General features: G+C 37.4%; 1 protein-coding gene across 11 annotated transcripts in view; it reads left to right on the forward strand.

Moving 5' to 3' along the window:
- The window catches only part of PKHD1 (PKHD1 ciliary IPT domain containing fibrocystin/polyductin), a 477,526-nt gene that overhangs the window by 427,387 nt on the left and 36,154 nt on the right, over nucleotides 1–13,985 (forward strand). For all 11 annotated transcript variants that reach the window (XR_005990304.1, XR_005990305.1, XR_005990310.1 and 8 more), the window contains 2 exons: nucleotides 10,051–10,186; nucleotides 11,363–11,450. Coding sequence is in view for 8 of the 11 variants with exons in the window: in XM_041771518.1 (XP_041627452.1) it covers nucleotides 10,051–10,186; nucleotides 11,363–11,450 (224 nt within the window). In the remaining 3 variants the exon portion in view is untranslated. The remainder of the gene's footprint in view (nucleotides 1–10,050; nucleotides 10,187–11,362; nucleotides 11,451–13,985) is intronic.

Consider the following 13,985-nt stretch of genomic DNA (forward strand, 5'->3'; position numbering starts at 1 on the left):
GAACAAGCTACAAGCTAAAAATTGAGTATTGAGGAGGATGATAATAATTCTTCCTATAGAGCTGGGGAAGGGGCTAATGTTTAGGAAAAATTTGGAGGTGACTAGAAGTTTACTAGGGTAATGCAGTGACTGATTGGGTCTTATTTAGCCTAGAATTATAAAGCCCTGAAGAGGATGCCTTTGTCAAATTGTATGACCAGGAGTATTCCTGTTGCCAACTACATTTATGACACAGACCTGTATAAGATCTGTAACACCCCTTGTGCTATATTATTCTGACTGTAAACACTTATGTTTTGGAATCCTCCACCAGATTTCTGTTAATAGATGTTTCAGAATTAAATTTATCTGAATGTTTTTCTGAGCTTAGTGAGTGGAAAAGCATGGGAAGTACACAATAAGGGAAGGCAAGTGTAAATTACTCTCAATTTTATAGATTGTGTTAGCCAAGGGATAAATTTGACTAGCCCAAGTTCAAATTAGCCCAAGCCTAATTTGACTTAGCTCATTTTTAGGTGTGAGGGCTGGTGTCCCTCCATGTGAGGGGGCCGTAGGGGACAGTGGGATTCAGCTAAGGCAGGGAGCAGGAGGATATCTCTGATCATCAGTGGGGAATTCCAGGAGGTCAAGTGAAGGGGCGGGGTGGGGGTCCTTTCTAGTGACAGGAGGGGGGATCTGAGCTCTCCTTGGGAGTCCAAGGAAACGGTTACTGCAGCTGTGCTGAATTTCAAACCACAGAGTGCTCAGAATAGACAACTGCACGTTTGGACGATGCTGGAGGATTCACAGTGTTCCCACCGTACACCTTGTACTTTCCTTACTCTCTTCTCCCCGCAGCCCTGTGACCCGGTTGTTGTCAGCGATGCACCCAGAGGGGCGCGCTGAAGGTCCCGGGAAGCATAAAGTATCTCTCATAAAGTAAAGACTGTGAGTCCCAAGCTTCAATTTTTAGCAGATGCAAAAGAACCGAAAAATGATAGCCCAGGTTGAGAGACAAAATGAACTTGTTATAATGCTTAAGAAACATATATAAATGAATATTACTAGTTAAAATGGGCTAAAGGTGGGCAACATAGGTATTCCCTACAAATTTGTCATCACCACTAGAAAATAAGCTCAAACCAGTGCATATTTTCAGGTGATACTGGGTCCCTGGTATAGGTAAGATTATTTATATTCTGAGCTATATTATTCAATGAGATTTTAAAGCATTTGTATTCTTTTAGATTATTCTGATGTTACTGCTTTTTCATCTTATTTGTGGTAGTATTAATAAGCAATTGATATTTAATGGATATTAGTTACTTCCATATGCCCTCTTCAATGAATATGGGATTTGGTATAAAACAAAGTAAAAACAAAAAAAGACACCTTCACATTGTTAGTCATATTTAACTAATATACTTATTGCCTTTTTTATATATAGAGCAATATATCCAAATGAAAGCTCAGCTAGTGTTTTTGTGTCATACTTTACCTGAATTATAACATAGGTAGATGTTCATCTTCCAGACAGTACATTAATATGTATGAGAGATATGAAAAGAAAACTCAAGCAGTTTTTTCCCTTGAATTCTTGTTGAGTTGAAGGAATTTAGGAATTATCTTAGAATTAAAAAGTAAAAAAAAAAAAAAAATTAAAAAGTACTCTTAGTTATGTGGATTGCTCAGAATCTATTAAATCTTGGCTATTTTTACCAAACAACAAACCTTCACCATGTTATCAATGCCATTATGCTATATATAATGAATGCATGGTAATATAAGAATCAAGAATATGAAAAAAAATGATGCCAATGCATCTTAGCTTGTATTTAAATATCTTTTTCCTTTAGCCCAATTTCATTTAGATCCCATTGAGTTCTTATAGATATAATACATGTATGACTGACTGACTAGAGAGAAAAAGGGGCCAATCCATTGCCTAAATTTATTTAGATTTTGCAGTATTGAGCTTTTCTAATAGGTCATCATTCCCAAATAACTGATTTTTGTGTGATGTATAAAAAAAGACTCAGTGAATATTTAGCCTTTAACTACAAGGAGAGAAAAGTCAGAGTAGAAGCAATGGATGTATAGCAGAGGAAGCCCAGCAAGGAGAATAGAACCAGTACGAGTTTAGGTACAGACACATATCTGTGGGCGATATCTTTCTATTATGAAGAGGTGAGACAGCTTCAGAGAAGAGATCACCTTTATGGCCTACTATCCATCATAGCCATCACGTTTTCACTTTTGACTCAGATATTTCTGATTTAATAAGAAGCTGCCAAACATGTATATTATAGCATCGATTTTCTGTTGGGATATGTTCTATTCCCTTATCTCTTTGTGTCCCTCTAGTATTTTAAGAGAGATTTCAAATGTAAGGCAAAAAGCAAATCTGAAGATAAGGAAAAGCTGCTTCTTAAGTATATCTGAATAAATCTCTACAGAATAAGAAATGCCTTGTCCTAAGGGATTGAATGAAAATTAGCAAGATTTCCCATGGTCCAAAGAATTGCACAATATGCTAAACAACCCTGGAGCCCTATGCAGGCCTCAGGCCAGCCCTGTTTCTTTCAACTTTGATCAGTGTCAGTTGGGACTTCCATTGAACTCACTGGAGAGCCATTGACAAGCTAATGAACTGACCTTGACACAGCAGAATCAGCCCAGGAACGCAGGCCTTTCAGTAAAAAACACCATAGATGTTCTGGAGAGGTTCACTCTTGCTAATTTAATGGGTTTGCATGCATTTCAACAAATTGAGGCCATATTGGACATTTACTTTTCAAGCGGAATACTACCTGCTTTCCAAAAGCTACCAATTTATTTTTGAGGAGGAGAAATGGAGTTCGTTCTATTTTTTAGTTAAATGATACACAGTGAATTGGCCTCTCCTGGTCTTTATTCTCTCCTAGAGGCATCTGGATTTAAATTTTGTCCAATTGGCTAAGTCCATTCCAGGAACTTGTTTTCCACCTTCCAAAATTTCATTGACCTCTTGTCAATACTTCTCTCTTCTCCTTCTTTGTCTTTATCTTTGTTAGTTTACAAAACCATTTATGCTAATGGTTCACACCATTTTATTTATATTTATGCTTTTCAGTAATTTCAGTGGAGTTGGGGGCACAGAGATAACCATAAATTCAATCTGCCCTTTTTAAACTAAGCATTCTCCACAGAAGTCTTATTTATATATTGTTTTTCATCCGGAATCCTGGCAGGACACATTTTACATTGCTTACCTTTCTTTCAGTAGGAACTTGATTTTTGCTCTCAAATGTTTCTCCTTTCTTTCCCTTTTCTCTCCCTTTCCCCTGTTTAATTAAAAAATATTTTTAAACACCTTTAAGTAATGTTCTTTGTCCTACAGTAAAATTAAATATATCTGTATCTTTTTGGATGTTTAAATATTGAAATGCCAAGGCTGTTTATTGTTGGCAAAATTTCTAAAATGGCTTCCCAAAGTTGTTCTGCCCTGATCCCAGATATCTATGAATATAGTGAGATAGAACTTCATTCAATACAGAACGTTATGTGGCACAGTTGACCCAAAGATAGAACATCCCAGATTATCAAGGTGGGCCCAAATAATAGCATGAGCCCTTTAAAGCAGAGAGCTTTCTCCTCCTCTGGCCAAAGAGGAAGACAGAGGGATTCAAAGTGTGAGAAGGGCTTAAAACCATCACTGGATTTAAGATGGAAGGGACAACATGTTAAAAAAAAAGCAGGTGGAATAAATAGAGAATGGACCTTGGCTGACAGCCAGTGGGGAAATATGGACCTCCATTCTACAGCCACAAGGAAATAAATTCCACCAATAATCTGAATGAGTTTAGAAATTGGTTTTTCCTGAGAGGCTCCAGAAGTAAACCCAGCCAAGCCTGTTTGGATTCTTAATCCATAACCCGAAGATAATAAATTTGTATTATTTTAGCCACTAAGTTTATGGTAATTTGTCATGCAGCAATAAAGACCTAATATGCTATCTCAAATAAAGTTCTCTGTTTATGACATTGCCAGGATCCTTGGCTCCTGAAAATGGTTCTAATGAGGGTGAGCAAGACATTGTAGGAGTGCCTTTCTGTATGTTCTTGAACCCATCACCTTAGCATCTTTTTAAGTTCCCTTACTCTGTAAATAGCAGCTTCTCAAGTGGACTTAGAATAGAGAAGAGAACTAGCTCAGACCATTGGTGAGACTAACTAGTCTATTGATGTGCAGTCTCATTTAGCATCTTCTCTTGTATAACCTCTCCATATCCCCAGGCACCTGCTTTCTAGGAAACAGCTATTGAGTATACAAGAACAGAATTTTCTGTCAACATGGGAGGACATTCTTCTCAAGGCTGGCAGAAGGTTCATCCTGGAAGATATTTCTGTACTGCCAGCTTGTCTCTTTCCTCCTTCATGGCAAAAAAACAGTGATCTGCCATTGAAGAATGTTTCTGTGCTCTTTCTTCTTTTTGCTACCATACAAATTCACTGCTTTGTTGAGCTAAGTGGATGGCGAAATTGTCTTAATGGTATCTCATATATCTGGCTTTTTAAGGAAAATAAAATGCTTGCATAGGCAAACTTTCCATTTAATTAAAAATTGTTCCTTTCATCACTACATTTTTAAAAGCATTCATCACTTAAACTAAAAACAAAACAAAAAAATCCCCCACATATTATTGACCCTTATTAAGTGGGAAATAATGTAGATCATTCACAATTTATTGATGACTCCTGGTTATCATTAAAATTATCATTTATTTCACAGTCTTGTTTCTGCAGTGATACCCTTAGGGACCATTGTTCTTACACTAATTGGCCCCAGACCACTAAATCCTTGACTCTACTTCTGCAGGTTATATTTTTCTGCTATTTTCCTTATAAACAGGATGTAACTGTAATCCATTGCTACCACTCACATATCTGTATCCAGTAGTTCCTCAATCACATTCGCATGTAGCTCTAACTCTAAAATTGAACCATGCTACCTTAAAATCAAGTAACTAAGATCTCTGTGTACAGATGGTGAAGTTGTAGGTAGATATAATAAGGACTCATAAAAGCTTAGATTTCAATATCTTTTAGTTCCCAAACATTAATTGAATAGCTATTTTATCCAGAAAACTATATGGCTCATATGAAAATCTAGAGATTTAAAAATTAATGGAAAGGCAAAACAAACATTTGTACAACTATTTAACAAGAATATGTCATATTGAATCTAATTCTATGTATAATTATAAAGAAATTAATTCAATATGAACCTGCTTCACCGTTAGTCTAGTTTTTTATAAAATTAACTTTAGTTATATTAACTGTAGTGTATTTTTCTCTTTGTAATAATTATTAGGTGGTCAATGCTTCAATTTATTATTATATTCCCAAGAGTGCCTAAGCATAGAGTCATGCAAATAAATAACCATTAAATATTGGTTGCAGTGAAATGTAACCTGTTTGGCTTCTTCGTTATTCTGATATTCCTGTGTAATCAATATCCTGTATTAAATATCTCCCAGCAAATAAATCTTGGCTCTTGTTTTCCTGGCTGCACTATGACTGCTACAGCACCCTAATGCAAACAGAACATTTTGAATAGTTTGTGTGTGATCTTAAAGAATGTATTCAGAGTTTCCAATATTCCAGATAAGATAGTCATGATAGATTTATTACAAAATATTATTTTCAATGAGTTTCTCTACCTAAAATGCTTAGATTTTAACCCTTGGGTTGACCTTGTTGGAAGATATGCCATGTTTATTCTCTGCCTTTATATACTCCTGGCACACTGCAACCTACACCTAGGGTTACTGGAGTCTCAATTTGAAATGAGTAATTTCAAAGAACCACAGAGCTTAATAATAAGTACTAGAGCATAGCACAAAGCATACCAAATGAGAAATATACCAGAACTTGAGATTGGCCAGTCCAAGATAGGTAATGGCTTTCCAGAGGCATATAAAGACCTAAGAGCAGAGAAATGCATGATGGGCACTGATCTGTCATAGTGTTACTACAGTAACATGTATTAGGTGCTTACCATGTACCAGGTTTGGAACCACTCTGTGTGCCAGAAGGAAACCATCAGATCTTAAGCCATTTCTTCCCTCTTCTCTCCCTAGGAGTTGACAGCAGCTAAATGCATCTGGCTAAGTTTAATAGGGAGAACAAGGACTGGGAAATATAAGTAAAATGGTACATGTGTACTCCGGAAAGTCATTCTTGCCTTGCAAACCATATAGGGAGTGGGTGGGGGGACTCTGTTCCTGAGTGACAGAGGTCATGGTGTTTTATTTATGTTTGCACATCTCACAGTGCGTAGAACAATGTTTGGACATAGTTGGAAGGGTTAACGTGTTTGTGAAACTGAGTTGACTAGAGAGCTTACTTTCTTCTTCCAGGTATGGAATCTTGCAAACTTCTTTGGAATTCAAGTCACCTCATGCATGGCACATATAGATTCTGCTCTATCTAGCCTACTTAAAACAGGAAGAATTGAAAATACAGGACAACTGAAACATTTAATCGAAACATGGGGCACTTTTATAGAAATCTGACTTAACTTTGAGGAGGTGAAGGTTGAAGAAAGAACAATAAAGTATCTCTAACAGTCCTACCTTCAGCCCACCCCCATAGGTCTTGCCCAGAACCAGCTTTCAACAGAACTTATTTGTTTATTTGCCAAGTTTGCCCTGCAAATAGAAATAATCCTTTCCTCTTGAAAAAGTAAGCATTTCAGATCTGGCAGACTGAAAATCAAGAGCTGGAGTGAATAGTGGTGATCTCAGAATTGGGAAATGCCTGTATTCTCTTGATCTTTTTTTTTGTTGTTGTTTTTTTTAGCTTGTACTTAAGCATCATCAAAGGGGGGAAAATTCTTTCACATACTTGACTGGGTATTGGAAGCTGTTATATAGTGGTTAAAACTGGGAGGATTGGAGGGCACTTTCCTCCCCCATTTTTTAAAGTTTGGCTGTAGGTCCTTCTGCCTGCAGGCTACAGTCACATTAGCAGTTGGAAATTGGATAACGACAGCACAATGACAAATCCAGGTTGCTTGCAATAAGTTGCTAATCCCTTTGCTTTAATATCGGAGCAGCGTCTAATGATGTTTGGACATCACTCCAGTTTACTGACGACCCCACTGGGGCCAGCAATAGAACCTTACAACTGTCTAACAAGGCGTCAGGTGACTCCCGTCGTCACAGCAACGGACACTGGAATCTAATCTTCCTTCCATCCCTTCTAGCACCCAATAACGCCTAGATTATATAAGTGGCCCATCATTGCTTGGTAACTTGAATCAATTAACGTTAATTCGCACAATGCTATGATGTATTGTGATCACTTTCATTTCAGGGAAGGGGGAGAAATTGCTATAAGTCACCTAAAATGAGGTTGTCTGTGGTGCTGAGGTATTAATTGGGTGTCCATATTAAATGCAAAAGGAGCCCCATCGTGAAAGGAACGTGGATGAGTGACTCTCTTGGCTGCTATTGACCTATCAGAAGAAGACAGTGCCCTTTTCTTTTGCTTTTATCTATTACAGTTTTCCCTATTGCGTGTCAAGTTGATGTATTATAAAAAATTCATTTGGTGACCTTTCACCCCCTTAGCAGATTAAACAATTTCACTTCGATGGCATCATTAACAGGACCCTGCATTTAATGATGATTTCTCTAAAAGGCCACGGAGATTCGATTTTAAGCTAACAGATTTATTGCACTATTATAACATATCGTAAAAAACTGTACCACCTACGGTCAGGTTTTAGGATAGAAACTGCTTAAGAGTTTATGCGGAGCTTAAAGTGGTATTACCTTGGGATATGCTGTAGCAGCAAGTCTCTGACCTCCAGTGAGATGCTGTTTACATTTAATAAGAGATGTTTGCTCACAATAAACTTTAAAATGTGTCAGGGACAAGCCTTTCAGCGGGTTTTCAGGCAGTTGACTCCCATCTCTTCATCTCTAGACGGCAATGTACTTACGTCAGGATCTGCGCTGGAGTCTTCTGGCTTCCTTAACCCCATTGCTAGCCTGCACCCTATCCCACATCAGAAAGCATTTAAGAAAGGAGTTAGGGGAGAAATAGGATCTGGTAATAATGTTAGAATTTTCCAATAATCTGGGCCCCATGGAAGGATAGAATTAATAGCATGGATTTTAAAAATCTGATTTAAATAGTTCCCCTTAAAAAAAGAAAACTCACCCATTCAGGCTAAGCAAACTAATAAATAATGATTAAACTAATGTATGTTGAATTCCCAGTAAGTGGTTCTAGCACAGAGGTCAGAGCTTTAGCCAGTAGATGACCAAAGGGGATTCCTAGGACCACATACGACCACCCTGGCCTTGTTCACCCAGGATTCTCAGGGGAGGGAGAAAATGCTTCTTACAGAAACTTCGTAGTTTGTGATCCACTCAATTTGCTCTTTTGCTCTTCCACTCTTTCCTCTTTTTAGGATGAATCGTCATCATTGCCCGACATACACCTTCCATGTTAAATAAATATTTTATCCTTTTCTCCTTAGGTGAAAGAGGAAGAAAAAAAATGGTTAGGGAATAAAGAAGCATTTAATTGGGGAAGAGTAGCTGTCTCCTCCTCCTCCTCCTCCTCCTCCTCCTCCTTCTTCTTCTTCCTCTTTCTTTTTTAATCATAGCCTTGTTTTAACTGACCTAGGCTGTTTTGAGAATAAGTCAACAAAGGATGCCCTCTACTAGGGTAATATGTGTGATATATGATTTCTATTTCTCCATGTAATTGCTAAAAATCTATTGCATGGCTGTGATGCATAATACACAATAGGCTTAATAGGACAATGGATATATAATCTATAATATTCTTTTAATAGAGCTGTATTGGTCATCAAAACACCAAAGCTTGGCCACCTGATGGCTCAGTCACTTAAGTGTCTGCTTTTGGCTCGAGTCATGATCCCAAGGTCCTGGGGTTGAGTCTCACATTTGGCTCTCTGCTGGCAGGGAGCCTGCTTCTCCCTCTCTGTCTGTCTGCCTCTCTGCCTGCTTGTGTGCTTGCGTGCTCTCTCTCTCCTTCTGTCAAATAAATAAATAAAATATTAAAAGAAAAGAAAAGAAAAAATGCCAAAGCTTTGGGAAAAAAGATATTTTGAGGTATCATGAATTGCAAAACCATTTTATGTTTATTGTATTTTATTACTGAGTCACATTAGCAATTCACATGCTTGTAAGAGGTGAAAAATAATATAGCTCCTTGATTAACTGCTCTAGACCTTGATCATTTGTGAGACCTTTGACAAGTTACTTAAACCCTTTTGGGTCTCAGTTTCTTCCAGTTTAACTGGAAGTACCTACCTCACAGTGTCATTTTAAAGATGCACTGGGTTTATATGTGGAAAGTTTAGAATAGTGCCTGGTACACAGTAAGTGCTCAGCATATATTAATTTTAAGGTATTATTCTCCCTAAGGGCTTCATTCAATTAAAATAAATTAATCAATTAATTCCACAGTTATTGAGCCTATTTAGTGCGAGCACACTGTGGAGAATGTAAATATGAAAGGGTTGTTGTGAGGAGTCCTTAAGCTATTCTGTGCAGAACGGTGCTACTGTCAGAGCTTGCTGTCAGGCATCTTTTCCAATTCTTTCAGGGACATCATTTTGGTCCCTCGAATCAGCCATGGTAGAAGTCTTTATACCACAAAAATTGGAAAATACCACAAATCATAGTTTTGGGGGGAGAGCTGGCTTACGAGCAGATTAGTGAACATATCTACACCTTCTAAACATTTTAGTCTGGTAAGGCATTCTTGGGGCCGATATTAAGGAATGGTGATAAAAATCCAAGTTTGTAATTTGTGCTTCATTCCACCCCTCCCACACACCAGTCCATCCTTTATCTATGCTAAACAAACACAGAAAAATAAATATTTAATTATTGTTTGATTATAAGGTCATATTTTCCATATAATACATTATGAAGTTTCTAGAAACAACAGCTAATGTAAATATTTTCACTGGTAATAATGCACTTGAGAAATTGTTATATCTGTAACCTTATGGATGTGTTCTATTTTTGTCAACATGTGCCAGAAATGCAAGCAGCTTTAAAACTGGGAACTTCATATATATTCGGCCCTATGCTCTCTCGGTCCTCGTCCAGCCTTCAGACGGAGAAGTGGGAAAGGAGCTTACAGTACAGCCACGGCTCGTTTTTCTGGATAAGCAGGTAACTGGTTCCCGGGTACCCATCTCTCTTAGAGCTGGGAGCATGTCTTATGGGGCACATGTCACACATTTACCGAGTGGCTGTCTGTCTGCTGCCCTGAGAACCTCTGTGTACTTTGTCGTCTGCCTTCTACCTCACAGCTGAGGTCTGGCTTCCTCTCGCTTCCTGTGAGTGCCCAAGATCTGATGAAAAGCAAAAATAAAATCCTGATACTTTCCCTCCCCAAGCAAATTCTTGAAGCAGGTCTTTCATATCTCCTGGAAATCTAGCCTTCCCAAAGAAATCATTCCATATGCTAATGAAGGAATGTCTGTTATCACATCTGCATTACAGTTTTATGTTATTTTAAATGATGCCTCTTATATGTGGTTAAGTAAATCATCAACAGAGGCGTCTGTGTGATTCTAATTTTAGTGTCTGTGTCCTCTGATTCTATCTTATTTCTTCCATATTTACTAAAGTCATGTGGGGAAGGAAGGGAAATAAAGTAGTGAAATAAGCTTTCTACTCTTAATTGTACATATATACCCCTGACATGATTGCATGGAGAAGAAGGTGGTGAGATTGAGGTCAACACTTGGAAATTTGTCCTTTTGAAAGTATAATCTGGCACTCAGACAGCTGGGCCCTGCTTCCTTTGCTCAATCATACCTTCCTTATTAATCTTCAATGGAAATACCACTGTCCTCTCCTGTAAGGTTAATTTTCTCTTCACCTCTTCACTGACCTGCCCCAAATACTCCTACAATAATCTCCATTATCTTCTCTTTTATTTTTTTTTCGAAAAATTTATTCGAGAAAGAGAGAGAGTGTGTGTGCATGCACACTAACAGGGGTGGGTAGGGGAGGGGGGTGAGGAGCAGAGAGAGAAGCAGACTCCCTGGGAGCAGGGAGCCACATATCAGGCTCAATCCCAAGATCCCAGGATCATGACCCAAGCCAAAGACAGATGCCTAACCAATTGAGCCACGCAGGCACCCCCCATTCTCTCTTTTTTATAAGCTAATTTTGATATATTCTTAACATAAGAAAATATTCATCATTTTCCTTCCTCTACCTATCTCTACTGAATATGTGTTTCATAAAAAATTCTCTCAGGGTCCTTTACTGTTTGAGATAACTTCATAAAATTCTCCTCTCAATTCAACTCCCCCCACCCTGTTTTTCTTATTCCAGAATCAGAGAATAGAGTCCTTGGGTCCCCCATCAGAACCTTGGGCCATTTCTGTTTCCTTGGAAGGGACATCAGATCCAGTGCTGAAAGGTAGGTACCTGTGACATGCAGACACCTGTTAGTACTACATCTGAAAGAAAATGTTTGCAGTGATTTGAATCTTTAGCAAGGTCAGTAATACTCAATATCATGGGTAGTTTGGAAGAAATTTCCTTTATCCCCAGTCTACAATGCCATATCTGTAAAAAGGAAGATTAGACCAGCAGTAAATACTTAAGAAGCCACCTCCTTTTCTCCCTTTGCATGATGAGGACCATTTTGTCATAATCGTATCCTTAATATGATATAAGAAAAAAAGCATGTCCCCAAGACAAGTGATTCTGGTACAGTGTCATGGATTGTCCCAGAGAGCAAGTCACAGATATGATATTATTCCTTTTTTTTCCTCTTAAGATATATTTATTTATTTAAAAGAGAGAGAGCGCATGACATGGGGGGAGGGGCAGAGGGAGAAGGAGAGAGAGAATCCAAGCAGACTCCCTGTTGAGTGCAGAGCCCACACAGGGCTTGATCCCATGACCCTGAGATCATGACCTGAGCCAAAAATCAAGAGTCGAATTATTAATCAACTGTGCCATCCAGGCAGCCCTATGGTGTGGTTTCTATAGGAAAATAGAAACACTCTGTGTTATGAAGGATAAATGCTATGTCAAATGCAAAGCACCTGGCCCAGAGTAGGCTCTCAGAGTTTACGTCTCCCTCTCCATCTTTCTTTCTCTTCTATTGCCCCCCTAGTAAGTCCTAGGACCACTGCTAACTTCATTTATTTTCCCTGCAGCTTGTTCATATAAAAAATAAAAAAAAACACCATTCTATTCTTTGCTTCTATGAGTTTGACTATTTTAGATATGACATAAATGGAATCATGCAGTATTTGTCCTTCTGTAACTGGCTTATTTCACTCAGTATCATATCCTTGAGATTCACCTATGTTGTCACATATTTCTGAATTTTCTTTGTTTAAGACTAATGGATAGTATGCTATTGTATGCATATATGGCACTTTTTAAATCCATTCATCTGTTGATGAACATTTAGATTGTTTCCATATCTTGGCTAGTATGAATAGCACTGTGATGAATATGGGAGATTTGGATACCTCTTTGAGATCTTGATTTCAATCCTTTTGGATAAATATCTAGAAGTGGGCTTGTTGGATCATATGGTAATTCTATTTCTATTTTTGTGAGGAACCTCCATGCTGTTTTCCATAATGGCTGCACTATTTTGCATTCCCATCAACAGTGTATAAGAGTTCTAGTGTCTCTACATCTTTACCAGCTTGCTTTCTTTCTTTCTTTCTTTCTTTCTTTCTTTCTTTCTTTCTTCTTTTTCTTTCTTTCTCTTTTTCTTTCAATAGCCATCCTAATAGATGTGAGATTGTATTTCATTGGAGTTTTAGTTTGCATTTCCCTGATGATTAGTGGTGTTAAGCATCTTGTCTAACTTTGCTTCACATGTCCATACTACCCAAAGCAATCTACAGATTCAGTGCAATCTCTATCAAAATCTCAATAGTGTTTCTTTACAGAAATAGAGAAAACAATTCTAAAATTTATATGGAACCATGAAAAATCTTGAATACCCAAAGAAATCTTGAAAAAGAAAAACAAAACTGAAAGCATCATACTTTGTAGTTTTAAAGTGTATTACAAAACTATAAAAATTAAAACAGTATGGTACTGGCCTAAAGATAAATGTATAGACCAATTGAGCAGAATAGAGAGACTAGAAATAAAACCTCACATATATGGCCAACTGATATTCGACAATGGAGCCAAGAATATACAATGGGGAAAGGATAGACATTTCAACAGATAGTGTTGAAGAACTGGATATCCACATGGAAAAGAGTGAAATTGGAGCATTATTTTACACCATTTGGAGTATGTAACTCAAAATGGATTAAAATCTAAAACATAAGACCTGAAACTAAAAAAAAAAAAAAAAAAAAAAGACCTGAAACTAAAATAAAAAACCCCTAGAAAAAATAAATGAAATCTTGACATTGGTCTTAGGAATAATTTCATAGATCTGACATCAAATGCACAGGCAACAGTTAGAAGCAAAATTAGAGAGTGCATTAATAACTTTTAAAAAATGAGCTTATCAGCTTTCTTATGTACCTCATGAGTTGGTCAAGACATTTCTATTGGTTTTGGGTTGTCTGTAATTTTTTTTCCTCAAACTTGTAAATGAATCATCTACCAGTTCAAAATATCTATAAAATTGCTGGTTTCCAAGAATAAGCCATGACTTTACTATTATTTCTTGCTATATCCTGGCTATGAGCCTAAACTCTTTCAGATGGATTCTGTAAACTATATGAAACATTAAAATATATAGGAAGAAATCCATTGTAGATATAAATGCTAAATCTTACCTCTCCTGCTAGTTGAATTTATTTTTTGGCCTGAACTATTACTGTCATCTGGTATAAAACACCTGTCTCTCCTGAGGATGTTGTCCTTTCATTCTTTGTGATTGTCTTGAAAAAAAGGAAAGATATAAAATTCTTATGATAAAGTTTCTAAGTTAATGAATTATCACTCAACATAGTTTTTA

This window comes from Vulpes lagopus, chromosome 1 (assembly GCF_018345385.1).
Source record: "Vulpes lagopus strain Blue_001 chromosome 1, ASM1834538v1, whole genome shotgun sequence".
Lineage (NCBI taxonomy): Eukaryota > Metazoa > Chordata > Mammalia > Carnivora > Canidae > Vulpes > Vulpes lagopus.